Consider the following 27,563-nt stretch of genomic DNA (forward strand, 5'->3'; position numbering starts at 1 on the left):
TGTCACTGCCAGTGAGCAAGTCCTTATTAGGCTGAAAAACCACAACAAAGACCCTGGAAGACCCCAGTGAAGAAAAAGAGTTGGCCTGATCAACAGCTGGTAATAGCTGGAGTGAAGACCTGGCAGAGGATCCCTAGGAAAGAAACCCAGCATCTATTGTTCTCTTTAGCTAAATTTGGGGGCCGTACCCTTCCAAGGCTGTTTTCGAAGACCAGTTGTTTCACCCTGTCACGACGAGGCTTTGCCTTTCAAATGCCACTAACTTCCCCTGACAACCACCCGGCAACAAAGGCTGAAATGGGTTAATTCTTCACTGCCTGACACCCACAAATCCCACTAGCTGGTGGCTGGCTCTGCCACTCAGCTGCCCTTTTATAATAACACATTTTATTTACACCAAAGAGGTACGAGTCCCACAAGCCCGAATCTGGAACAGCTGTTGACGTAAATGTTCTGACCAGACTGGTTTAACTTTTAAGGTCTTCATAATCTATGAAGGCAACATGCCTTTGAAGACCTCATAGACCACTTCCTTCAAAGGATGCAGCCCCCAAATTGAGACACAGCTTATGTGTCCCAGGCACTTCAGGCACTAATTAACTAACAAAGCATTAAAACTAACGGTTATGTCCTCATACTGGGACTGTCAAGTGATTTTAAAAATTAAATGTAATATTAGTGTAATATTTTGACCAAACTCTGGACTTGAAGGTTACAGTCTACACTTAAATCAAATCTTGAGTGTCTCATATAAAAGATATACGGTCTTGCGGTGGTGTACGAAGCTAAAATGATGAAAATTATGTCTCTGTCCAAATATGCACCTGACTGTATTTCCTATTTTCCTCTGAGGGTCAAAGGTTGTCAGACATTATAATAATATGGACATTGACAAATGACATTGATTTTCTTCTGCTTCACTTGTTGCAGTGAGTGCTAATTATGCTGGATGGGATTGATCAGATTTCTAACAATGCTACCAGGCTGCATCGACCTGGACGCAGGTGGTGGGTGACAAAAACTAGTTATTTAATACGTTTTATAAGTCCTAGTCTAGCACTTGTGTATTTGTGTGGGTCGGATATTAAACTGCAGCAATAATAATGGCCACCATCATGGCAGCATCTAACCATGGGGCATTTTTCCGCACCACTGACAGCATGAGTCATATTTTAAGCTGGTGGCATGTTTTAAGCTTGGACTCACAGCTTGAATTGGACAGAATGGCTTTATAGTGTTTTTCAAGTTGTGTTCTCAGACAGCTTAGATCGATGCAGCTCATCTCAAATCACCACAGCCCCTGTTGGCACTTGGTTTTATGAAGCCACTCTTCTTATTGACAACCATCACAGAATCCCCTTAAAGGGCTTTTTGTGACAAATGGATTTTATTGCAGCAGGTTTTCACCTTTCAAGAAATACATGAGCTAAAAGCGTCATATCTACTGTTGTGTGAAACAAGAACCAAGTCGGCACATTAAGTGGAAATTCATTTTCAAGCTTTTTGTTTTGCTTTCAACTCTTTTATCACATCTTGTAACGTTGGTCCCTTATAGCCTGATAATCAACCAAATTGTCATTTAGTTTTAATATTATTATTACGAGTTATGCTCGTTCCTTTTGTTCCTCTTTTCGAGAGGAAGGATTATTTTTGCTCCAGTTAATCAGCAGTGACTGACATCAGTGTCACTGTCAAGTGACACAAACTTTAAAGACCTAAATGCCACAAAACGCTGCATATTTTTGTCACTCTTATTGCTGTTTGCTTTTTCTCTCACGTTTTCTGTGATTGTGGCACATAAACACAACAAGGTGCAATTTCTATTTATTGGAATAGGTGCTTTAGAGTCTCAAAGAACTATTCTCAATGAGCTTCTTAGCACCAGTCAAATGGATTCATGATGAACTAAGTCACACATCCCAGACATGAAATTTGATTTATCCTCATGTAAAAATGTTACAGAATCACTCTTAGCTTAAAATCTACAAGACAGATTATGAAATATGCAGACAACTATACGAGTCTCAACTCAATGTTCTGAGCCGTCCTCATGCAAATTGCTTACAGTCTAATTAGTGTCCAAATCACTGAAATTAGCATAAAGGCTAAAGTGAAATCCATTCAAAGCTTATAGAAATAATTTATCATGCCATTAAACATCTGCATTAAAACATACCTGATTTAAACGGTACCTGACTTGGCTCTGACAGACGGTGAGAGGCTGGTTTCAAATACGCTGGACACAGAAAATGGAGATCTGGGTACATTAGACAGTAAGGTGAGAGATCACAGGAAGTAGCACCAGTTCATGCAGGAACCTTGTCTGGATGATGGTCACTTCATGGCTTCTGTGAGTCTGAGTCTGTAACGGTCTACCAACCTGCTAACACCAGGCTTCTTACTTTGTCTGATGGGACAATTTTCATAATATCATAAGAAAACCAATTTTGATGTTGTGCACTTTTCCACCCTGAGTTCAGCCTCGTTCAACTGAAGGAGAGACTCACAAGCTGCTCCACAAAACACAAGAACACACAAAACTTTGTGTCATTGAACAACAAGCTATTCCCGAAGCCACCACAGGCGACTCTGTCTGATTAGGGCCTAGGATGATGAAAACCAACATTTTGGATCACAGAAACACATGTTTTTGCCTTTTAAAGATGTTCTAATGCTGTTTTTGTACATTTGTCTTTAGTGACGAAGGTAAACAAAATACACTACAATGACTCTATGATGGTTTTTGTAGAACAATAGCCAGCATGACGAAACACAAACACAAGCATTATCACACATTTAGTTTGTAGTATTATTGCACTTAATACCAACCCATGTCTGCAGGGTCGGGGTCCAGCGGTGCAGAATATGGTTGAGGCCTGGCTGATGTTAACATCACACGCAGTCGTGCTTTCTAGTTTTGTTGATTACTCCAGTAAAGTGAGCAAAATGAATCATTTATTCCAGCGGTCACGTCACCATCCTCCCCCTGTCTTTCCATTATGCTGTAAAACTATTTTCTCGGTGGAGAAAAGCGCAGCAAGTGGCTGTTCTGCCTGGAACCAGCGAATGTAAAATCTAAATTTACTGCTTCACTGTTTGTGAGCAGGTCACATCATTGCACTATAAGTCCCTGGTGGGTTATTGGGTAAAAGTTTTCTGCAGGGAATAGGATAAAGACCCCCGGGATGGCTGGATCATCATTTACAGCTGCCTGCTGCTGCTGCTGCTGTAGACAATTTTGTGTTGAAAGTATCATCATCATTATCAGCCCCATTACACTAATGCAGGTGCCCTGCTGCTGATATTAATACAGGCCATTAGCAAGCTGTGACATCATCAGTCATCACCCAGCACAGCAAGAGAAACACATCACATCACTCTTACCAATGCAGCAGGATGTGACATCATCACTCATGAAGCCTATTGTTGTGCAGTTAGAGGTAACAGTACTTATCAGGTACCTTTATCACTTACATGTGACACTGATGAAGTTTGACATTTGACATCATGAGTCTTAACTCATCCACCCTGAGACGTTCAAGGGGACTTGTACAATTAAAGATGACATCATCACTGAGTTTGGGGGTAAACAAATTGACTTTGTTAATCATAGTTATACATTTTTTTAACAGAGGAAGGAAGATAGAACATAGTTAAAAGGCAGAACAAAAGGCGATCACAGAGAGACATACGCAGACTTTTGAGGATTAGGCATCTAATCAAGAAGATTAGGTTTAGGCGATACCACAGTGTCAAAAGAGGCTTTTCCAGTGTTAAAGACTTCACCCATCCCCAACATTGATTGTTTTTTTAATCTTTTTTTGTGATAGACAGCATTCAAAGACTGAAGATATTTGATTGAGGCACTAATATATAGGACGTCACCATAAGCGAGCAAAGGTAAAAAGACATTTACACGCTCTGAGGAAGAACCCAACCTTTTATCCTCATTGGTCCGGTAAAAAGCCCAGATACTTATAACAGAAAACTAACTCTATCAGTTTACTTTGGGCATTTATTATTAGTGTTCTCTGGTAACTGACATGAATGTGAAAATACCATGACTTTGGATTTGTTTGCATTTAAAACCAATTTCAGCGTCTGCAGATGAGACTGAACAATATCAAAAGCAGACTGTAAAAACTGTAAGGCCTGGGCTAGACCCCACCATGCTATGCAGTTAAACTGATACAATATGTGGTTGACCAGACCATCATAAAACCATAAATTATACAAATGCTGCACTACTATTATTGGACGTTACATATTTCTTGTACGTACTTATCTCCTATTTAATATGTGGTTTTAAACACCACAGGCAACATGAAAACATAACACAAAACTGAACTAAATAACAGGTTTTGGAAAAATCAAGACATACTGAGGCACAAACATGTGACGCAAACTGCTCCTTTCCATACCTGGACCTCCTCCCTATGCAGTTGTTCTCTTTCCTTATAAAATATCTCACATGGTATTTCTCTTTCACATGCCTAGAAGGTACAAGGCTACCAACTAAACCCTAAGTATGGGCTGATAAGTACTTGACAATGCTCCAATGAATGTGCGATAACAGTCAAGTTGGCTGAGTGGCGTTAGTATGAATATTTGTTGTGGATCCTGGCAGATGTTTCTGAAGGACTGAGTCTATTTTAGAAGTGAGTCGGTTGTTAACTTCTCACTAAGTTGACATTTCATTACCTGAACAAAGAATTAACCAGACAAAACCTGCTTGTGACAAACGTGACACATTGAATGGCTCATGCTAACAAATGCCAAATTAATCAGATAAGAATAAAATGTCATTGTCGTTTTAGTTCATCACCCACAACAATTGACTAATGACTCATAGTCATAAATGAATATGACGAAAATGCAGAAAACAGCAACGTAATCAGTTATTGTTCCAATTTTTGCTGACAAAACTAAAACTCTCTGTGCTTAGGTTTCGTTTTATTCTCAAATCAATTTTTGGTTTTTCTGGCTGGTCTGAATAGATGCTCTCTCCAGCATCTGTGACTCCGACTCCTAAACAGCTTTGAGGAAGGTATCTAGGATCAGATCATGGAAACTGAATCCCGAGCTTGACAATGGAGGCCAGAAATGCTCATCTGATGGCCAGGGACCCTATCTGGAGATGGCTGGCAGGGGTTGTAATGTAGTTAGAGCAGGAAAGTAATGGCAACAGACAGCAGTGACAGGACAAGAAAGTAGGGAGGGGTAGGGAGGGGTGGGGAGGGGGACAGGAACAGATGGAGACAAATGATAGCACAAGGGGAAAAGGAAGAGCAGAGTTATAGTAAAAGTCTATGTAGAGAGAAGCAGAAAGGTAGATGGATGGATTGGAGCAGATTAAAACAAGGATAATACAAAGGAAAGGAAAGGGACACAGGACGGTGTGTCTGCTGCCCTGGGCTGAAAGACACTTGTGCACTCGTGGATCAGGTGAGCAATGTTGTGGATAAAAGCGCCATATAAAGCAAACATTTACCGTTTACCATCTACAGGAATTTCAGTTTACTATTGGGTCCAGTTTAGAAGATCTGATCCTTAATATATCTTGAGTCCATTCACAAATTGATTTAATGCATTTTTGTCTTTCTGTTACATTGTAGGGATATTTTTGTTTTATCCCAGCTTGGCTCTGGAGAAAGTTGATCTTAGAAACTGCAGGTGAGAAAAAGTACAAATTAATAACAACTGGGAAAACTCCATCTACTGAGGAAGATGGTGTATGATGATTGAAAGCTTCAGAACAGCCACTGATGTGGCAGGTGCAGTGGTGACATCCATCTAACAGCCACATAGTGAGAATTCCTCCATTATCCTCTATCCTGAAGGGGACATTACAGCATTTTAATGCAGCTACACTTTGATGACCAACTATTTTTTGCAGTTACTATGTGTGCAGTGAAAACGAAAGTATTTGGAACAAAAAGCAGAGTAGAGTAAAGCCTTAATTGAGCTGGTACCAAACAGGGAAAAACCTTTAAATGAATCCAAATTGTTTTCACGTGAACATCTAAGTTGGCCTGGTGTCGTGATCTTCACTTGAGCATGAGACTCTAGTTTTTTCTCCATCCAGCAAGACCAAAAAGTAATGGTCAGGTATTGAAAGTGCAAACAGGACTTGTCATACTGTCACAGATTGCAGACAAACTGGTTCACCTTTGACTTACTGCAGTGTCATGTACAGTTCGTTAAAGCTCAGCTGACATGGCATTAATAGGGTGTTGATGGGTCCTCTCCTTTGGTGTATTTAACTCTACATCCACGTTTTAAAGATATAATAAGTTAAGATAAACCTTTTTCCACACAGTGGGGAAATAATCCATATTCTGGTGAATATGGAATATCATTTAAATGTTCTGTACCAGCTAAAGAGTTTTCTTTTGGTGTATTCACCACCGTTTTCATAGACTGTTCATGGTTTTTCCTGACAAGCCATAAGCAATTGCGAAACCAACATCTCAACGGTCAGGGTTGCCTTCACTGACTCTTTGCTTTGGTTTCAGCTGGAATCATGATGGTCCCAACTGGCTCGTGACTGACTGTAGCTGAACTGTCAGAACATTTTTCATCAACACAGAGATGAGCCCTCTCCTATGTAACTGGGCTCCTGTTGAACCTGTGCTCAGCATTGATGAGAAAGGGTAGCGGTTGATTGCCAGGAGTGTGTAAACCTGGGTTATTATTGTAAACTGAAACTGTCATGAAAGCTGATGGCTGTAAAATATTAACATAAAGTAGAATTAAATGATTTACCCACCAAAAATAAAAATCTAGAACAAAATTAAAATATTACTGAAAGCCAGAAAACGTCCCGTGTGGGACTGTGTCAAATTAATGAAGCTGATTGGCTACAACAAAATGTACAGTTGGAGCCCAGAGTTGGTCTGAGTTTGACGCTAATCATTTCACATAATCACATCTGTGGTGTAGAAATCAAAGACAAATCCTGACAAATCTTCAAGTTATTTTCCAAGTCGCCAATAAAGAGAAGAAAAGACCAGTGACGAGAAGCTCTAATCAGTAAAACACACTCACCAGTTTGTTCACTGAGACTGGGAGGACTTGTCAACCAGGTTATATGATACATAATCATTTAATACTACACGTCATCTGATATTTAAAACTTGCATTAATTAATTAATTGCACTGAAAATGGAAAAAGCAACTCAGAGTCTCGGTCTGCTACTAATGTCTGCAGTTAAACACACACATAAAGATGTCATTATTGTTGGTTCTTGTAAAACGCACTGATAGAATATTTATACCATTTAGACGATGGTATAAATATTCTAGCAGTGCGTCTGACCAGGGTATTGTAGTCGTTATAATAATGATGTGTTAAAATGTTTAATCTTCCTCATCAGTAGCTTATTTATCACATCTCACTTTTCTTGGCCACTTTTATCCTCATCTAAATCTTCTTATATTAAAACTCAATAAACTAACCTGAAATTTAAAAAATAAGTCCATGAAATAAAAACCAAATTGAAATCAATAAAACCACTGATGGAGTTAAGAAAAAAAAAAAGGAGAACTCTAAAAACGTGTGTGTGAAGTTCTGCAGTCTGAGTTTGCAGCTGGCGCACGGCACCGTGTAAAGCTGCAGTGTGAGGGAATTTACGTTTTTTCATTAGTTCCTGTTCCAATTGGTTGAAGGTGAAGCTTCACACTTTCACCCATGAACATCCACGATTGTGAAGTGCTCCAAACACAATTGTCTTTCCACTGCTGCTCCACAAATTTCTCCTGCTGATGGGGGAGAAACAAGGCCTCTCCTCATCCTATTAGAGAAAAGAAAGCTCCAACCTGGTGAAGCTTTTTGTCTCCACATTGCCTGAGGGAGAAACAGGAAGACAGAGCAGGAGAGAGGACAGAGCGGTAAAAACAAGTACAGAGCCATGAGAGAAAAAGTGGTCATGATGAATGAGGAGAAAAGAGAGCAAGCTATAGAAAAGAGAGAGAGAGGTGTGTAAGTCCAGGGGAAGTGGGAGGGTGCTCTGACTGCATAATTCTTCCGTACACACACACACACACACACACACACACACACACACACACACGGACAGTTCCTTTCTCCACACAGCTCTGGAGCAATGCTTTCATCGATGCTACATTAGGTTCGTTAGATATGCAAAGTGGGCCAATTAGCAGCACACTGTGCAGGAAGTGACATGTTCCACCTGAAGAAGCCCAGAGACAACGGCAGTGTTCACAGCCAGCAATAAATCATGCTTCTGAGAGTCTGTGTGTGTGTGTGTGCATGCGTGTGTGTGTGTGTGCGTGTTTGTGCGTCTTGCTTTGGACACGAAAATGCCACACAACTGAATTATAGGCTCATTAGCAATAGGCCAAAATTTTTTTTCCTCCAAATAACCTGGATGTGGAAGGAAGGAGATTTGTCCCCCTCCAGGAAAATGTCAATCTTTGCATCCACTGCAGTGTTTTCTCACCAGTATATTGCTGTGAAATTGGCTGCAAACACGAGACAAACAGCTGCAGCGAGGTGAGGCCCTGCTTTTGATTTGGTCCATTTCAGGAGGTGTCAGACTGTCTCCTGCTGCATGTGTGTGTGTGGACTTCTTCCTGGCAGACTGATGAACAATGAATGAAACTGCAGCATAAAGTTAAATCACTGTTTCAAAAAATACAGTGGCGTCTTTTATTCGGCCAATATTTCATCAGAGTGACATCAAGGGATGAAACCTTTTCTTCGTCAAAAAAAAAGAGTTTCCAACATGGGAAAGACAACTGTCCACTAGCTTCAGACAAGCTTTTTATTAAAAACCAGACAGCAGCAAGTCAGTGTTGTTAATCTCAAATGTATCACCTTATGTTCAGCTTATCCGTCTGACTACACTGCTGTGGCTCTCAAATCTTCATGTCAGCATTTGTAGTGCCTAAGAGTATCTGAACAGACTTCTGACCAGCTCTCATCACATGAAATGAAGTGTCTTCTTATGAAAGAGCGCGATCCAGTCCCCCCAGGACTTTGCAGACATTTTTGGGATTTCACGACAGCAACATGTGACGCACGTTTTAATTGTATTTTGTAGTGTTCGCCTGCGCAGAATTTACAGGGTATTGGTTGAATTAAATGTTGTGATCGCAACATTGCAAATTGATGAAGGTGATCTGCTGATCACCCAGATCAGCTGGTGATCTTTGGAAGCACAGCTGCTTGAGCTGCAGGAGAATCATGCTGATGTTACTACAGTTACATTTTCAGGTTGGGTTATTGATTATTCTGATTATTCTGTGGTCTATCTAGATGTGGACTCAGTCACCTTTATCGCATTCAAATAAGGCTTTTGTTAAAGATTAAGACTCTCACTGCTTGTGTCTCCTATTTCATTTTTTACAATGTGTAGACATCTTCTTGCTGCCTCGTTTTTGAGCTCATAAAGCATGAGCTCCACTCCAGCACTTTTAGCCCAATGCCCACCCTTTTCACATGCTATTGGACTGTAAGGATCAAAGAATCTGATCATTACAGAAGTCATTCTCTGGGGTTTGTCATGCTCACAAAATCGCATTCACTCCAAAACAGTCACCACCTGTTTTTGAGTAAGCAAATACGCAAGAGATGGCAGGTGGTGGAGAAAACATTGGTCTGACTTTCTCATCATCAATACAAGACCACGATAAAAAAGTAATGCAACTCTGGGTAGAAAAAAAATGTGACACATGTACAAAAAGATTTTGCTCCACATAGCCACTAGTTGGTCTTGAACATTTTTCTACACTGACACATGTCTAAAATAATTTGAGCATAAAATATTGCATATCAGCACAAAAAAAATCACTTTAAGTGTTTGGACTCACACAGTATCAGTAAAGCTCTGCCATCCACCTGCATCTGTGTTGTATTTATCTGAGCGTAACAGTCTGTTCATTCTTTTTTTAGTGCCCACCTTTTGCACCCTCAGCAGTTTCTCTTATTCTTTGTCATCTTGTTGTTTTCAGGTGCTGGTTTGGCACACTCGCACAGAGAAACCGCACCTTGCAAATGAGCCCAAACATCGAAAGGACACCGTGGTCATTGAGGTTTGAGACGGCTTGGCTGAGCAGAGCAGCCAAAAAAAAAAAAAAAACCCAGAAGCTGATTGTGGCTACCAATCACCTCTTGGCTGGGACTAACAGCAGCATCCTCATTGAGTTAATACAATCTCTTCACACTGGACTCTGACTCTGAGGAGCTGCATGATTCAAGACTTTTGGCTGTGTGTCAAAACGTGCTTTGTGAGAACCGGATTGTGCTAAATGTGTATGTTTTACAGACTGGGATGACTTGGACCATTCATTTCTTCCATCCATAGCTTGCTGATGTAAAACACTGAAATAGAAATGTAAAAAAAAACAAAAAAAAAAACAGGTTGGTGAATTAAAAAGTGCCATGTGACTCATTGCCATTTTAAATACATCATTGTCAAATTAACTGTGACACTGTAATAATTACCATATACATAAAAGGCCTGTGGTTAAGATAATTGGTAACTGCTCTGGAGTGAGATGTGAAGAATAATTTGAAGTTGCTTAGCAAAAAGACTGGAAGCAGAACCAACTCCTTATCATCTAAAGTTTTTAATGCATAATTGAAACAGAAATGTAAAAATAGAATTATTTCATTAGTGGTTTAAACTAATAACTTTTCTAAATTACTCATATTTTAACAAGTCCCATACAGACACCAAAACTAGCAACTGACAGCCTCAACTCAAGGGAAATGTCCTTCAGTCTGCCACCTGGGTTAGCTTGTTTGTCTGTTCCCAAACCTTTGGGTTTGTCCAAATGGGATTTAAAAACAGCTCAGACACAGACAAACAAGCTAAAAAACAGTGGGTGTGTACTAGAAATACTACAGTGCATCCAGAAATGATTCCCAGCGCTTAACTTTTTCCACATTTTGTTATGTTACAGCTTTATTTCAAAACAGATTAATTTTGTTCTTCAAAATTCTACAAACAATACCTCATAATGACAACACGAAAGACGTTTGTTTGAATTTTTAGGAAATGTATAAAAAATTTAAACTTGATCTGTATTCATAGCCTTTGCTTAATACTTTGTTGAAGCACCTTTAGCATCATTTACAGCATCAAGTCTTATTGAGTATGATGTTACAAGCTTGGCACAACTATTTTTGGGCGGTTTCTCCCGTTCTTCTTTGCAATACCTCACAAGCTCCATCAGGTTGGATGGGGAGCGTCGGTGCACAGCCATTTTCAGATTTCTCCAGATCTTCGATCGGGTTCAAGTTTGGGCTCTGGCTGCGCAACTCAAGAACCTTCACAGAGTTGTCCCGTAGCAACTTCTTTGTTAGCTTGTCTGTGGGCTTAGGGTTGATGTCCTGTTGAAAGGTGAACCGTCGCCCCAGTCTGAGGTCCAGAGCGCTCTGGAACAGGTTTTCATCAAGGACGTCTCTGTACATTGCTGCATTCATCTTTCCCTCCATCCTGACTAGTCTCCCAGTTCCTGCCGCTGATAAACATCCCCACAGCATGATGCTGCCACCACCATGCTTTACTGTAGGGATGGTATTGGCCAGGTGGTGAGCAGTTCCTGGTTTCCTCCAGACACGACACTTGGCATTCAGGCCAAAGAGTTCTGTCTTTGTTTCATCAGACCAGAGAATTTTGATTCTCATGGTCTGAGAGTCCTTCAGGTAGGCTGTGATGTTCCTTTTACTGAAGAGTGGTTTCCGTCTGGCCACTCTACAATACAGGCCTGATTAATGGAGTGCTGCCGAGATGGTTGTTCTTCTGGAAGGTTCTCATCTCTCCACAGAGAAACCCTGGAGCTCTTTCAGCGTGGCCATTTGGTTCTTGGTCACCTCCCTGACTAAGGCCCTTCTTTCTCAATCACTCAGTTTGGCTGACTGTCACACTCTAGGAAGTGTTCTGGTGGTTTCAAACTTCTTCCATTTTCCAAATCAGGTTCAATCAACTGACAGGTGGACTTGAGAGTGATGGCTAAGGCAGTGAATACTTGTACGTCTGATTTCTCTTTTTTTTTTTCAATAAATTAGCAAAGATTTCAAACAAATTTCTTTCAGCTTGTCATTATGGGATATTGTTTTTAGAAATTTGAAAATAATTAATTTGATCCATTTTGGAATAACATAACAAAATGTGGAAAAGGTTAAGTGCTGCGAATACTTTCTGGCTACACTGTATGTGAAAGCACTAGACACATAGATAAACTGCTGTTCGGTAAGAAATAATTGGTGATTTTATTTCTCTGTTCATTACAGACTAATTTAAAGAAATACATATAATGATTTCATGTAATATGTTAATTAGTTTTAGTGGGTGGTAAATGCTTTCAGTCTTTATGCTAAAGAGACTGAAAGTAAGAAGAAAGTGAGAATATTGAACTGTTTCTTTTGAACTACACTCCGCATAACCTTTGCTTCTCTGTTACCGAGCTAATTAAAGTGTGGACGGAAATAGGAACGTTTTATTTATTTATTTATTTTAAATCTCTTTTACTACTTGCCAAAAGTTATTGCTTGATTTCTTTCTCTCATCCCGATGGCCTGTAAAATATCAAACAGACCAGCTGATTTACGTGTTACCATGTCACTGAATGTTGAATTAGTAGTTGTTATTACTCCTGTAGATATGATTCAGTAGGTCACCGACTACAACTACTACTTACTATTTTACTGGCATAATTTTTTATTATGAGCGACGTGGGAAATTGGAAACATCAGGCGGCCGTAGTAAATATTACAGACACCAGATGTTGCATTTGGTGACTTAAATTCAACAAAGTGGAGCTACTACTAACTTTAAAACAACCAACCAACAGTGTCATAGTAGCAGACATGACAGTGTCATAATGCTGATAAATGTGTTTTATCTACTGACTGTACTCACTGCAATCACAACATGACTCATATTTAAAAATTCGTATGGTGTTGAACTATATCACAATTGTAGGCCACTCACGAACAGATGAAACAGACATTTATTTTTTATTTTTTAAAGAATACAGTGACACAGTAATGGGGGGGCGACTGTAGCTCAGTTGGTAAAGGCAGTCGTCAACGGACCACAGGGTCAGTGGTTCAATCCACTGACAAGACACTGAGCCCCTAACAGTCCATTCCCCTCCCCGGCTGTGCAGTGTCGGTCCAAGCCTGGTAGAAATTGGGGAGGGTTGGGTCAGGAAGGGCATCCGGTGTAAAAACTGTTCCAAATCAACATGCGGACAATGCTGCGCTGTGGCGACCTCACCCGATGAGCCCAAAGGACAAAAAAAAAAGAAAAAGAAACAGTAACACATTTTGCATTTATCAGCGAGACGGACCAGAAAGCAATATGACAAATGACGCCCAGAAAACACAGGACTACATTTTACTTTAGCCCAAACCACAATCTTTCCATAACGTTCTGCTTTAAGTGTGTATTTTGGTTTGGCCTAAACAAAGCTGCATTGCAGCTCCATACCATTACATAATAATGACCTACTGAGCCTGCTAGCATGTGAAACAAGTTTCTACTGGCCCACATCTGTGGTAGTGATAACAACGAAAAACAGCCATTGAATGGTGTGATAACACCTGAAGCTGTGATTAGAGGCTGGCAGCAGCAAATACATTTCCTCATCCTCTTAATTACAGCATTGTGACCAAGGTGTATTATTTTTTAATGCTACAGTGCTATGTAATTCCTGTTTAGACCACCGTGAACTGCTTATGTATAATGAACAGCAGCACCGTTTGCTGTCGTTTCAACCTGTGTGTATAAAAAACTGTGTAGGGCTGAGTATCAAACTTCCAACTTACGGCACCAAACAAACTGCTTCGATCCCATCGAGTATTGAAAAATGCCTTGTGAGTTGATGCCAAAGTTATAAAAGTGCTAGCATTTCACATATGTGACTGAATATGGTGTGTTGCGAGTGTGTGAATGTAAAAACTTTGGGGATCCAGTACAACTTTTACGGAGAAATGCTTACTGATTCTCATCATTTCGTTAGCACTTGATTAGACCAGCGAGTAAAATTAGCACATCTGAAAATATAGTCATGGGGTTAATGCTTTGGTCCGGCCGCTGTTCCTGTGTTGCTCACAAAGCTGCAAAGGAGACGTAGCCCAGCCCAGGAGAAACCCTGAGATTCTATGCTGATGCAACATAAGCTCCATGAGTATTGATTCAATAAAAGTACTTTAATAACACCTGTTAAACAAGCATAAATATGTAAAGCAGCAATAAGTTGAGTCAGGATTCCTAATGAGAGCTGCACCAGCTGCCCAAACAAATTTTCAATTCACCCGATTTTCTTTTCAGTCGCATAGGTGAAACACTTACACTCATCAAGCCCTGGTGTCAAATGACAAGGTAGTTTTCGAAACTCGATGGTCGGTGCCATAAAAGTTCGAAACCCAACCTTACAGGACCATTTTTCATTTCAAGTGGATTTTACATTTAAAGGAGATTTCGGGTCTATGTGATTTTGCTGTTGTAGAAATGAATGAATTAAATTTCACTCAGTTGTCAGTTTATTAGTCTCACCAAGTTGAACTAAGTCAGTTTAACGGTTCTACGGTAAATCCTCCTTAAATAAGGTGAAAACTGTCTTCAATTGAAAAATGCCAAGGAATTGAAAAATAAAACAAAGGGTTTGTAGCATAATGTTATTTTCCTTTTTTTCAAATTTATTTGATAAAACATATTGAAAAGAGTATTTTTAAGGCACCGGTATTGAGCTCAAGGAATGGAAATGGGGTATGTGAAGAATGTAAGTTCTCTCCTAAAAAAAATGGCATCAATAATATAGAGCCTGTGGTGCAGAAAGCTCACCTCACTAGGAATCAGATAATGGGAAGTGAGTAGAAGCGCATACCAGCATAACTGACAGACTGATAGTTCCACAGCTCAAATGCGTGAAGAACATGTTTTTAACTTAATCATGGAAGGGAATAAGTGTGTGTGTTCAATGTCCACGCAGGAAATAAAAACATGATTAATGATTAGTAATAATAACAACTAACACGTGGTTATGTCCAAGATTGAAACAGCCTTTATTCCACATGATCCACTTGTAAAATTTAGAGCAGAAAAATGGAGCAAACAAAATTCCCCCCCAAAAAAAGACAAAACAGTACTTTCAGTTAAAAGAGTTATTGGACAAAGATTAATGCAGAGAAAAAAAAAACAAAACAAATATCCTGGCTATTTATTGTTTTAATGCATGGAAACCACATCTTTTCCTCTGAACTAGGCACCAGAAAATGTAAACACCTTGGAAATAAACCTGGAGGACACTGGAGTTCTTGAATATATTTCTGTGTTGCTACACTTATTGCATGGCAGACGGACCCTGTGGAAGATAATCTCTGCTACAGTGCTCTGCAGTGTCATGGTAGCTCTGTGTGCATGTGTGTGTGTGTGTGCATGTGCGTGTTCTGCTCGCATTTATGTTCAGTAAACAAGGGCTGGACAGTAATGATGGGACCCATCAAGCAATTTCATACAGGTCCCACTTCCAGTCCAGTCCTGTTCCTCCCCATCACTCCTGCCCTGTCAGTCTAACCTTCTGATTGGTCATCCAGGTTTATTTGCTTCAGACTAACTGTGCTCGTCTTGTACTGCACACAAACAAAACACCACAATAAACATGGCAGATGTCAAAACATATTCATAGTATCATATATGAGGAGAAACATTTTGGGTATCACTTGGTCCAGTGTTTTTTTTTTTTTCTTTTTTAAAGGATAAGTAAACTTTCTACCCTTCAGAGGTAAAACCACAACACACAGAGTGATACAGTACCTGATCTGCTATTTAAAGAAAAGACAAACTGCTGCGACTCAAGTGCTGCTTTCATTTGCCTCAGGGATCGCAGGGGAAGCAGCTCATTTCAACACAGAATAGTTCAACTGGGTCGGAGGCCGGTTCCAACTAAACCCAGCTGCTTTCAAAACACTTCACAACATCAAAGCCAGGCTATCAAAGACACCCAGGGGACCTGAGGGGACCGCCTCCCAATTACTGAGACCTAAAGGGAGCTCGACATTTGAAGTTTAGGGCTGTTTTTTAACCGGCTAGCACTTCGAGAAACAGGGTTGGACCAAAACATATATCTTTGCTGATAAAAGTACAGATGTGTATATGTGTATACAGTGTGGAAGTGGTTCCTAACCCTTTGACTCTTGACGGTTGTAGATGTAGAGACAGTTGGGTATAGGACATTAGCTGCTTAACCTGAAGTGCTTGACACACTGCGGGAAGTAAGTATTGTAAATGTCTGAAGTGTATTTGTGGGAAAGGCTCAAATGACATGACACGATGAAGCAATGAATTAGTGCAAAAATAATTATCACCGTGTATGCAGCTTTAAACCAACGTCAGTCAAACCCTACTGCATTAAGCAAAGCTAAACTTCACAGTACATTTTCACGTAAACGACGAACCTGATCGCCTGATCACTTCCACCATGGAGTGTTGAGTGGTGAGCAAAACTTAAAACTGCTGCCACTTTTTCTTCTACGCCTGCAAAAAAAGGTGTGTGTGGAGGTTCCGATCATACTCACATAAATACAGTACTGCGGAGACGATTATCTGCTACGCCCTACAGAGAAGACGAGAAAGGGGGGGCAGGAAGGGGGCAGGGTTACAATTTACACAGAAGACAGAGGTTGAGACAGGGTAGTATATAACCACAAGATACCCATATGTACTGTGGGTACTGAAAGACTATTACCTAACTATCCATTTTGGCAATGATATAATATTACTATAATAGACACCTTCAAGTTATTGGTCCAGCAGCTTACTTTATTTTCATTTACACTGTTTTTATCTCTTTCTTCAGACAACAACTAAAGGAATTTAAAAAGGAAGAGGACACTTGACTAAGGAAAGGACGTCACAGCTGCCAGTCTTTTTATTTTTTTTTTATCAACTCCACGCAGTGTGATTTCATCTTATCATAAGGTTGGGGCATTAAGGGCAGTGAAACGACCCCTGCTGTGCATTCTTTATTTGGAGCTGTGTGGAGATGACTGGTTCAGGGTTCTTTCATTGCCATATGACTGCCCCACGTTGTCTCCCAGTCGTCTTCCTGCCCCCTTCTTCGTCACTTCCAAAGCTGAGTGCTTAGGGTCTGGCCGGAACCTGTCGGTGGAGCTGTGGGCCAACCAGTGCCTGGCTGGTTCAAAGCACCTGGTGTCGGCCCTCCACTGCTCATGGCCATGCCCGACATCTGCTGGGTCATCTGAGTAAAAAAACGAAAGCAGAGAGGGGAGGGGCGTTAGTGTTAGAACGCATCCATGTAAAGAATGGAGAGCATTCAAGAAGGGAAAGGGCTGCGCTGCCTCTCTATCGTGTAGGTGCAGTCCCATACCTCCTTGCTTTTTTCCTTCACTCCAGCTCTCAAAGGCTCCCCCCCCCCATACACACACTTCCCTGTTCAGATTCCATCTCTTCAGCCCCTACCCTCACCCATCTGCTGCTGCTCTCCTGCTTGCCCTCTTCCTTCCATTCTGTCTTATCTATTATGAATGTGCTTAGGTGCAGTGCTACTTGCTTATCTGGTAATCAGGAAAGTGTGTGTTTGTTGGTGGTGTGTGTGTGTGTGTGTGGGCAGAGAACAGGGAAAGCTAGACGCCTTTAAGAGACCTAGAGTATGTACAACTCACAACTCAGAGCTCACCATTCCTTTACATCCTGATGTACTAATATGGACAAAGACTTCTCATCATCCACCTCCGTAAACCTCGACTGCTTAAACGTAGTTGTGATTCCTGATCTCTTGACCTCACCAGTTGCCCAAATGCTGCAGTCACAGACACACATACACAACAACTACCCCAAATTCAACCAATCCCTGTGATTTCTTTTTACAATTTTAGTCAAACAACTGCAACTTTTCCAAAGAGTCGACCCACACAAAGCACTGTCCCTTACCATCTCATGCCAAAGCAGCTGTTTGCAACTTGCTAACACTCCAAGGTGTAACTTTCCTAAAGTTAAAACCTGATGGGGTAGATGATAGTTCTATTTATGCCAAGAAGAGAAGAAATCTGATTTCCAGAAAATTGTTTGAAAATTGCAGGTCAGGGAGCTGCCATAATTATGCAGAAGACTGCTGTGACTTCTAGAAGAGGTCTGCAAAAAGGAACTCCTGAAGGTTATTGGTAAAGTCTGTTCAAAGCAATTCTATGATGTTCTGCACAAAAGTGGGAGTAAACTGCTCTGCACAATGTTATAGGGGATTACAGACAAAAGTCCTTTATTGACACATTAACACTTTTCTACCTCAAAAAAAGAATGGCTGAAACTTTCTAACCAGACAAAGCACGGTGACAGAGGCTCCTGCATGCACATCCGCTGTAAGTGAAGGTGAGGTTCTTTGACAGTCGTGTTGATCCAGTATAGGTTTGCACATTTTACATTTTATTAAGAAGCTGAACTGCCTATGTGTCTTTTCAATCAAATAGTGACTAATAATATAGTAAGTATCAAATACAGTATCCTTTGGCCTGAACATAGTTGAAGCTAATGAGTCGGAAATGAATATTCAGACATGGGCAGAAAGGGAGATTTGTGCAATTGCTGTGCTCTCCTTATAGGTTTGAGGTGAGGGACCCCGTCACTTTTAAAATGTCCCTCTACTATTGAGACATTTGAACAATGTTTGGGCATGTTCCAAAAGGTAGCAATTAAACTGTGTCAAACACATGCAGTAAGTGTATATAGGTAGCAGTGTTGTATTAACTTTTGCTCCTTGGGAATTTTAAGCCCTTTTCAACACATTTAATATGTAATACTGATGGTTTGGAGCTGGCAATTACAATTTTCCGCCTGGCATTTTTGGGCTTATAAAAAAATTAAAAATGAAAATGTCTGGTACACTAATACAAAACAAAACTACAATGGAGACAAATCATGACAAAAAAATCAGTAGCCGCACCTCTAACAAATGCCAAGCCAGCACAAGGAGATGCAGTGGCAGTGTTGACGCTGGTCCACAGTACAATTTAAATTTTCTTTCTAATACAGCCTCACTGTGTCTGTTGCTTCTCCTGACATTCATTCATGTGATCATTAAGATTAAAAACACATTTAATATGCCGTGCCGAGTATTTTTCTACAATTATTTCCACTCATTTGTCAGTCACAAGCGATTGCATTTACCGTGGCTGCTTCATAATAGGAGACACCTGATGTTTAGAAAATTGAATGATTTTAATGTGAAGGAGCCTCAACAGGAAACAGGAAGAGTTAACATTAGACATTCCTAATAGGCTTGACTGCTGTACACCCACACTTTCTGTGGGACCTGCAAGAGCCTAGAGTCCTTCTGTGTGAGTGTCTCAGCAGCCAGATGTACGAAGTTAGAGCATCATGTCCACTTTTCTGTGACCAGCAGCAAGTTAACCTGTGTGGGACATAAGCTGAAAGCAATCACGGTCTTGTATTTGGAAAATACCCAGCTTTGGATTTAATGACATGGACGTTGTCGCAAAAGAGAAAAATGAGCAAAATCCAACTGGTATAAAGTATGAGCCCAGTCTGACTGTGCGTTAATGTCTATGATTTGCTGTAATGATCAATGATTGACAGATATTAGGTCCTGGATAACATTAAAGTTATAGTAAATTCAGCATAATTTGAGTTGGTTGTCAATCTTTTGTCTGCCTAAGTTTCAAATTTGTAAAATACGTTTGTTCTGTATACTGGAGCAAGGGGTGTGTCACCATGTTAACAGAACTTATTTCTTCTTAGTTTAAAAATTTCCCTACTCATCCAAGTACCCTTTTCAGTCTAAGGAGAAGTTGGCTACGGGACCAACTTTTGGCCTTCGGGGTGGGCTTTGTTTCTCACTTGGCCTGAACAGTCTTGACAGATGCACTAAGAAGAAACTAAAAAGTAGTTTAATTGACATGACTCATCTTCCTCTACATACTCTGGGTAAAAGAAGCATGACCTGTAGCTTTGATTCCCTTAGGCCCCGGTACAGCTCCACATACCCAAATTACATACATTACTTAATATGATCAAATCCAAATATAGGTTGTATGTTACACTTGGTGTAAAGGGTTCATAAAAGTATAACTACAAGAGAACACACCGATCTGGTGTCTAAAATAGTGGAACTCAATTAGAGGCTTTGTACTGTAAAAGTCAAACAAGGAATAAAGGAGGTGGGAAATAAGGAACCAGCCTCAGGTCAATCAAACCCATCACACCTGTCATATCAGAGCTAGTTCTACACTGACTTGAGCCCAGTGTATTTGTACTTTACTAGAAAACTCAGTCCCGGTAGTTCTTTGCTGATGATCTGTGATTCTTGCCGCCTAAAATGCCAAATTTTCTAGAGAAATGTGATACGCGTTACAATGTTGTTATGGTGTTTTAAATTGCAAGGTCATACAGAATCAATGGGGGAATGGTTAAATTAATTGTTGAATTCCTGGAGGGACTGGAACGTGTAGAGTTGTAGAGCATGATCCTAAAAAGGATAATGACTAAATAACATGAAAGATATAATAATTAGCTTCCTTTATACTACAAAGGGCACATTATATCCAAGCTGTGATATACTGTATTCTACCTGGTTATGTGCCACCTTAACCTGGCTGCAAAATTTTAAATAACTCTGGCATTTAAAAACACCCCTTGAGTCCCACCTAATGGTGGTGAATTCATTATGAGTGCTCTAATAATTTCACAGGACAAGGGACAGAAGAGAGTGAATTGACAGAATAAGAATAATAATAATAAAAAAAAAACGCAATCCATTATATAAATATATAGTAACCTTGGTTAGAAAAAGATTGAATAGTTGAATAAAGCTGCTCTTCTTGGGCTTTTAGACAGACTGGAGGGGTGAGGTCATTACTACACTGGGCATTGCACAGAATTAGAGAGCAGAACATTGTGTGAGACCATATATTAACTTTTAAGACCTGGATAATGGAACTCTTTTACAGGGGGTGTAGAGGAAAAGGGCGCTATATTTATAACCATTTCATTTGGGTTACACTACAGTAAATTGCAGAAAAACTGTGGAATTACAACGAGCTAAAGCAAAAACTATAAATATTAATCATCGCCATAAAATGAATTAATTGCCACCGTTCTGAGTGTGCTATTACCTGGCTCATATTCCACTGTCCTTGCTGCACGTTGTACATGTTCTGTCCTTGGCTGGCTGGCACCAAACTCACACCTTGCTGCTGCATGCTCATGTAGCTGCCATTGGGCAGAGCCATGCCTGACATCACGGCGCCGCCACCCATCATGGTAGTGGGTGGGACGGCTGCAGTCATTCCTGGGGTGAAGCCTTGAGGTGTGAACTGGATCTGAGACTGGCCCATGTACATACCTGCTGGAGCAAAGAGCAACAATAACACAGAGTTAGAAATGTACATCACTTTAATTTTCCACCCACTGAGAATATTTTTTATCTGAAAACTGATTATTGGCTATTTAATGTATAGCTACACTAAGAAAAAAGAAAAACATTTCTATATAGTTTTCATTTCATTGTAAGTAGCCACTATTTCCATTGGATTCAGATTTGAGTATTAAAGAAATTACGGAGCATGAAGTTCAATATTGATGCTGTACTAAATCTATCTTATGAATACATATACCTGCTGGTAGGAAATGCAGCGTATCTGGCATAGAGGTTAGCACTTGATGCTTCCAAAGAGGTGATTTGTGTTTTTTTTTTTTGTGCAAAAGGAACAGAACAAGCAGAACCAGCCACAGTGAGCTGTCAGATGAAAAATCGCAGATGACAAGCTCTCACTGGGGTTTGCGTGGAGGGCCACACCTCCAGCTACTCACCAAAGAAACACACACTTTTCACAGAACACTGTTTTTAGTAGAAGAAAGATTGTAGACTGTGGGATGATGGAAATTTTGGGGGGAATTTCTTTTTATTTTTTACAAATACTGTAACTTCCAACTAGCCCATTGAGTACAACAGTAGGTTTGTTGTGGATTGTAAAACTTCTATGTTCTTTTCTTTCCCAGGAACTATGCAAGGTTCCCCCAACAGCGTTTCTTGGGGATAAAATTCACTGTGAGGGGAATTGCGATTTGCATTTCCACAGCAGGGACAAAGCCCTGGGAAGATTAAGCAAATTAGCCCACTGACAAATCCAAAGAACAATAGACAGTTGCTCTTCATATGTTTTTGGTTTTTGAAACTCCAGGTGTGCAGCAAACACAGTACAAAAACTTGTGGTGTGCAGTACAAGAAATACAGCAAAAAGCTAAAATCAGACCTGGTTCTTCTACTAAAAATGTAGGTAGTGGAACTAAGTTCCTCAAAAGACTCTGTACTCTGTCTTGATGATCAGGACAAGTTGGGGGCTTGTGTTGTTTTAAAGAGAATTCTAGGACCCGTGTTATTCAATGGCACTTGAACAAGAACTGTCTGAATTAATATCTTACATAAATTTGAAAACTGAGACATCACACTAATCCGAATTGAGGTTTGACTAGGATGATTTCAGCACCTCTTTTAGTGATCTACAGATTTTTCTAATGTTGTCAGATTGTCATGAAAATGTAATTATCAGCCCTTTTACCCATCAAAGCTGCAGGAGACCACTGTGGGAAAGTGATGAGTGGCAAAATAAAAACATGGATTTACAAGTATTTATACAGAGTGAAGAGACCTCAGTCAGCAGCAAGGTGAGCGCTTCTTCTGGAAACAGCTATGCCCACTGCTTGTAGATAATGCTCATAGTCTTTAACACATTGTGCTGTTTCAAAAGGTTTTAAATCCTCAAGTTGTACAGATTTAAAGTGCAAATCAATAAAACCAGTATACATTGACCAAGAGGCACATGTGTCCATCCACATACAGACTCACATACAGCATACACAGGATGGGAGTGAGTGATTTGGGGCATTAACCTGGCAAGGGTCTTTTGGCTTTGATCTCTATCAGCATTCATTTGAACTCAGAGGACAATGAATAGCAGAAAGCACTTCATCCTGATTTCTGTTCCTAATCCTGTGTACAGAACCCATCTGTGTCATAAGGCAGCAGTATTATCAATATTCCTGTATGATATACAATAAACCTGCTGCCCGCCATCCTCCGCCATTCAGACAACATGTAAAAACAATGCTATTCCACACACTCGAAATATGCTCCGCTTGATGTACGTGTATGTACGAACAGCCGCCTACATACACACCGATAAACAGTCGGGCCACTTCAGTCATAATAACTGTGAGATGAGTGAGAATCTGCACACACTTCTCTATTTTTAATGCTGCAGTGGGACTGTGTAAATGCAGCATGAAGTGGACCTGCCTGCTTTTCAGCACTCTGACCTTTCATCTGCCTGTACTCACTCTTCATTTGTATGATGCATCTTTCCTCCAATGTGTGTGCGTGTGTGTAAATATGTGGAGTTGGATGTCTGCTTGTATGGCTTGTATTTCTGTCTGTGCACGCACTGATGCACTCATAAAGTATGTGTTATTCCTTGTTAATGAAATGCTATGTTTATAGTGTTTGTTTACATCCAATAAAGAAGAAATCTAATGCTGCAGTAATTTTTTACTTTTTTTTTACATGCATTGCCATTTGCCCATAACTGACTTCCAAACTGCAGATTAGGGGATAGTCATGTTTATTTCCATGATTTTTTCGATTTTGCTTTTCTCAAAAATATAAAGATTCTAGGATTGAACAATGTTTCAGCTGTTTAACCACATGAAAACAATGGATTTGTTTTCATGTGGACATTTTCATTTACAGCTTCAGTTCTTTAAGGCTCTGGTTCAGCCACTCTTCTCATTTTCATTTTCAATTTTTTTCAGTAACTTCTTAGAAAATAGTGTGAAACTGCTTGTATAATAAACTGACTGTACAGATGAAATATGTGACTAGTTAACAACATACACATCAACAATGTATCCAAACAGTGCACCAGTGCCGACTTTGACAGCTCAGCCTCTGACTGACTTCAAAACTCAATCACCACATAGTTCAGCTATTTTTCTCCAGTTTCACTGCTACTTTTTTCTTCTTCCTCTTTGTACTTTCATGAAATTCAGACATGTGCCTTAGGCTAACTAACTTTTTTTCTGAAAAGGTTAAAAAAGAAGTAATGGAAAACAGCACATGTGGACACAGTAATGCCAAAAAAAAAATTTGCATCAAACTTAGGAAACAGAGGTGGTAGAAGTACACTAACTCTATCTTCAATTAAAAGTGCAAGTATTTGCCTAAATCAGACTCAACTACAAGTAGAAGTTCCACTTCAAATTCTGTCCTCATGTAATAAGTACATGCTAAAAAAGTTCTTCAGTACAAAAGTACTCCACTAAGATACTATGTACACTAGTAAATTTGATGTTTCTAATAACATAAATGGCAGCAAACATTCAAATGGATGATGGAAAGAAGAAGTTAAGCTGAATAATGAAGGGTTAATGCAAAAAAATAAATAAAAATAAACTGTATGTGGATGTGTGTGTCACCTTGTCCTGGAGCAGGCTGTTGCTGGCTCTGTGGCTGACTGCCCACTGAGCTGCTGGCATACAGAGAAAGAATGGAGTCTTTAGATAAAAGCTTCTTCTCCTCAGCCTTCACGGTGGTTGTGGTGGAGGTAGCAGAGGACGGAGAGGAAGAGGTGGAGGCTTCCCCCTGCAGAATTGCTTTACTGGAACCAGGCTATCATGGAGACAGAAGGTAAAATTTTATAAAATGTTAAGCAAAACATTTTTAAATATTGTGCTTATCTTATACATGACTTTGTCAGTTTAGGGATGTTCACATTTAGATAAAACAAGTCAGAGTTGAATGAAGGTATTTTTAGAATATATATATATATATATATATACAATATAATACAAAACACGGACCACTCTTTTGCTACCCAAAACATTCTAGCATGTAACATAATGCTATGTGACTATTCTGTAGCTACTTGACAACTCATATTATCAACTTCACCTAATGTATTCAAACCCCTTCTACATCCCAACCCAAGCCTCTACCACTGAGCCACCAGGCCCCCGGACTGAATTATTAGTGAGATGTTGCAAATCAATGTTGCAAAATACAGAGGTTTAATATTCAATATAATAAGAATTATTCATCCTAAATGCCAAGCTCTAAAGTACATTCATGATTTTACTAAACCCGTTTATATTTTCAGTGCTGTGGACATATTTTGGTCAGGTACTAGTGTGCTAAAACTACCCTTATCCCCAAATGACTTTGTATTCATGGAATTCTCTTTCTCTTGGATTTCGTATTCTAATGGTTTCAAAGACTCATTAGCTATTATTCATTTGTGTTTTTGCTTATCATAATTTTCTCAAGTCTGTACAAGTAAAAAAATGTGCATCGAAAATGCATTCGCTCATACATACGATATATATCCAGGTAAGACAAGATTGAACGAGACAAAAAAAAAAAAAAACCAGCAGAAGTGAGGAGGAAAAGAGCAAGAGTTGAATAAGGATGAGGAAGAAAAGAGTGGAGGAGACAATAGAGGAGATGCATTGTCACTGTAAGTGAGACAGATGACATTAATTAGGCTGCTGCAAAAAGAGGCAGACATGAACTGTTGCAGACAGGACGGACGCACTGGCTTGCTCAAATACGCCTTTTAAAATTTTTTTAGACCTTTCAGGCACACACCTATTATGTCTAATGGATGGAGCTGACAAAAAGTAACATCTGCTTAAGAGCACTGTATATATGTGTGTCTGTGTGTGCATGTGTGCATGTGTGAGAGAGAGAGAAAGACAGAGAGAGAGAGAGTGTGTGTGAAGTGAGGGGACAGAATATGGAGAGAGAAGAGGAGGTGACAGGCTGCTGGACTTCATGAATAAGATAAAGAGATTCAGTGTGATAAACAATGGCTCTTGCAACATAAATTCTAGTTAATGAACCATTTGAATTTGGGACAAGTACACTTTATCCATCCTTGTCTACACACAATTTATACATTCTCTAAGTTGCACACAAACACAAACCTTATACTAATAGGTGTGTGTGCGTGGTTATAAACACATAGATGCATATACACACAGATACAGATACACAATCACGTGAAAAGCTTCGCAAGTGTGTTGTGCTTTGCTGCTTAGCAGGCAGTGCTGCTCCCCTCTGTCTCTCTCTCTCAGCTGACTTCCTTTGACTGGAGGAGGAAATTTGGGGGGTTGGGGTGGGGCGAGGTGGGGGTAATAAAGAAAGGATGAAGTGAAAAGGTGGAGGGAAATATGGCAAAAAAGAAACTGGAACAGATAAAGCAAGCCAGGGCCAAAGACAGAGCTGGAAAGACTGCAATATGAAGAGGAAGAAAAAAGACTGTAAGAGAATGAGAAAGGAGAGAACGATGAAAGACAAAAAAAAAAAAAAAAGAGTGAATGAACTGGAAAGGAGGAAAAGTAAAAGAAATGGGAGGTCAGAGACAGTTTGGGAGGAAAATGACGCAGGGAAAAGAATGAAAAAATAAACATAACTCTGGAGAAAAGGTGAAATGCTTATCATGCCAACACATGCACAAAACTGGGGTCCATATTCTCTCAAGTGAAGCCAGCTGAGTTGAGTCAGGTGTTGATGGAAGCACGACAGAGCTTCCTATTAATAGCTGCAGCACATTAGCATGATACCTGCTCCCGAACAGAGGCGTGAATTGAAGGTGAAGACAGGCAGAAAACTGTCCTTAGTTGATCCGTCTGATGTCAGCCAGCTATATAGCATGACTCAATCAAGCAGCTAAGCCTATTTGCTGTTGAGCTTGTTCATAAAGTTGAAAAATTCTTTTAACAGACTTCAAATCCTCCAAACTGCAGTAATTGCAAGCCAGTCAGCTTCCTACATTTGTAGTAGAACTATGCTCCACAACCTGTGCTGTGTTTTCACCTCCTGTGAAAGAGACTTAATGAACAGCAGTGCAGCTTTTTTTTTTGTTTGTTTTGAAAGGTTCATCCATCCCTCCATCAATCCATTATCTGTCACGGAGGGATGGAGCGTATCCCAGCTGTCACCGGTCGAGAGGTGGGGTCCACCCTGGACAGGTTGCCATTCTATTGCAGGGCCACACAGAGACACACAGAGAAAAAAAAAAAGCACCCCCATTCACACCAACACGCTATTTACCCGAACAAGCACGTTTTTGGTCTGTGGGAAGAAACTGGTATATCCGGAGGAAACCCACACAAGCACGGGGAGAACATTCAAATTCTACACAGCCATGTGTGTGATTGTGAGTGCGAATGGGTGAATGAGAAGCAGTGTAAAGCACTTTGAGTGCCAATAGGTGGAAAAGCGCTGTATAAGTGCAGACCATTTACCATTTACCATTCAGTCTTTCACTCAATTAGGAACTAGCAAGCTAAACCTTTTGCTCTACGGTTTTTATGTGGGCACTGAACAGGTGTGAACCTGTTCGTTAATGTGCTGATGTTAACGTTTAGCTGAGCGCAATGAGCAAACTCAGGTATGTCTATTGTAAAAAATATGTGAAATCACTTCACCTTCCCAAGGAGTCATAGCACAAAAATTATGAGAACCATCCTATTAAGTTATTCCCAGAGATTTCCTTTTTT

The 27,563-nt window shown here is 40.1% G+C and overlaps 2 protein-coding genes across 14 annotated transcripts in view; one reads left to right on the forward strand and one right to left on the reverse strand.

The window, feature by feature from the left end:
- Positions 1 to 27,563, forward strand: part of b3gat2 (beta-1,3-glucuronyltransferase 2 (glucuronosyltransferase S)) — a 91,554-nt gene that overhangs the window by 41,964 nt on the left and 22,027 nt on the right. The window contains exon 4 of one of the 3 annotated variants that reach the window (XM_067529016.1): positions 16,834 to 16,972. The exons of 1 other annotated variant lie outside the window; for it this stretch is intronic. In XM_067529016.1, the coding sequence (XP_067385117.1) occupies positions 16,834 to 16,854 (21 nt within the window). In that variant the 3' untranslated portion in view covers positions 16,855 to 16,972. Of the gene's footprint in view, positions 1 to 9,975; positions 14,520 to 16,833; positions 16,973 to 27,563 lie in introns of those variants that run through there. One more of the 3 variants, XM_067529006.1, reaches the window with a different exon arrangement.
- smap1 (small ArfGAP 1) overlaps positions 17,098 to 27,563 on the reverse strand; it is a 117,386-nt gene continuing 106,920 nt past the window's right edge. For 10 of the 11 annotated variants that reach the window (XM_067528942.1, XM_067528932.1, XM_067528911.1 and 7 more), the window contains 3 exons: positions 24,480 to 24,672; positions 21,122 to 21,354; positions 17,098 to 17,235 (listed from right to left, as the gene is read on the reverse strand). In XM_067528942.1, coding sequence (XP_067385043.1) covers positions 17,098 to 17,235; positions 21,122 to 21,354; positions 24,480 to 24,672 — 564 coding nt within the window. The remainder of the gene's footprint in view (positions 17,236 to 21,121; positions 21,355 to 24,479; positions 24,673 to 27,563) is intronic. The other variant, XM_067528900.1, reaches the window with a different exon arrangement.

Source organism: Channa argus, chromosome 1 (assembly GCF_033026475.1).
Source record: "Channa argus isolate prfri chromosome 1, Channa argus male v1.0, whole genome shotgun sequence".
Lineage (NCBI taxonomy): Eukaryota > Metazoa > Chordata > Actinopteri > Anabantiformes > Channidae > Channa > Channa argus.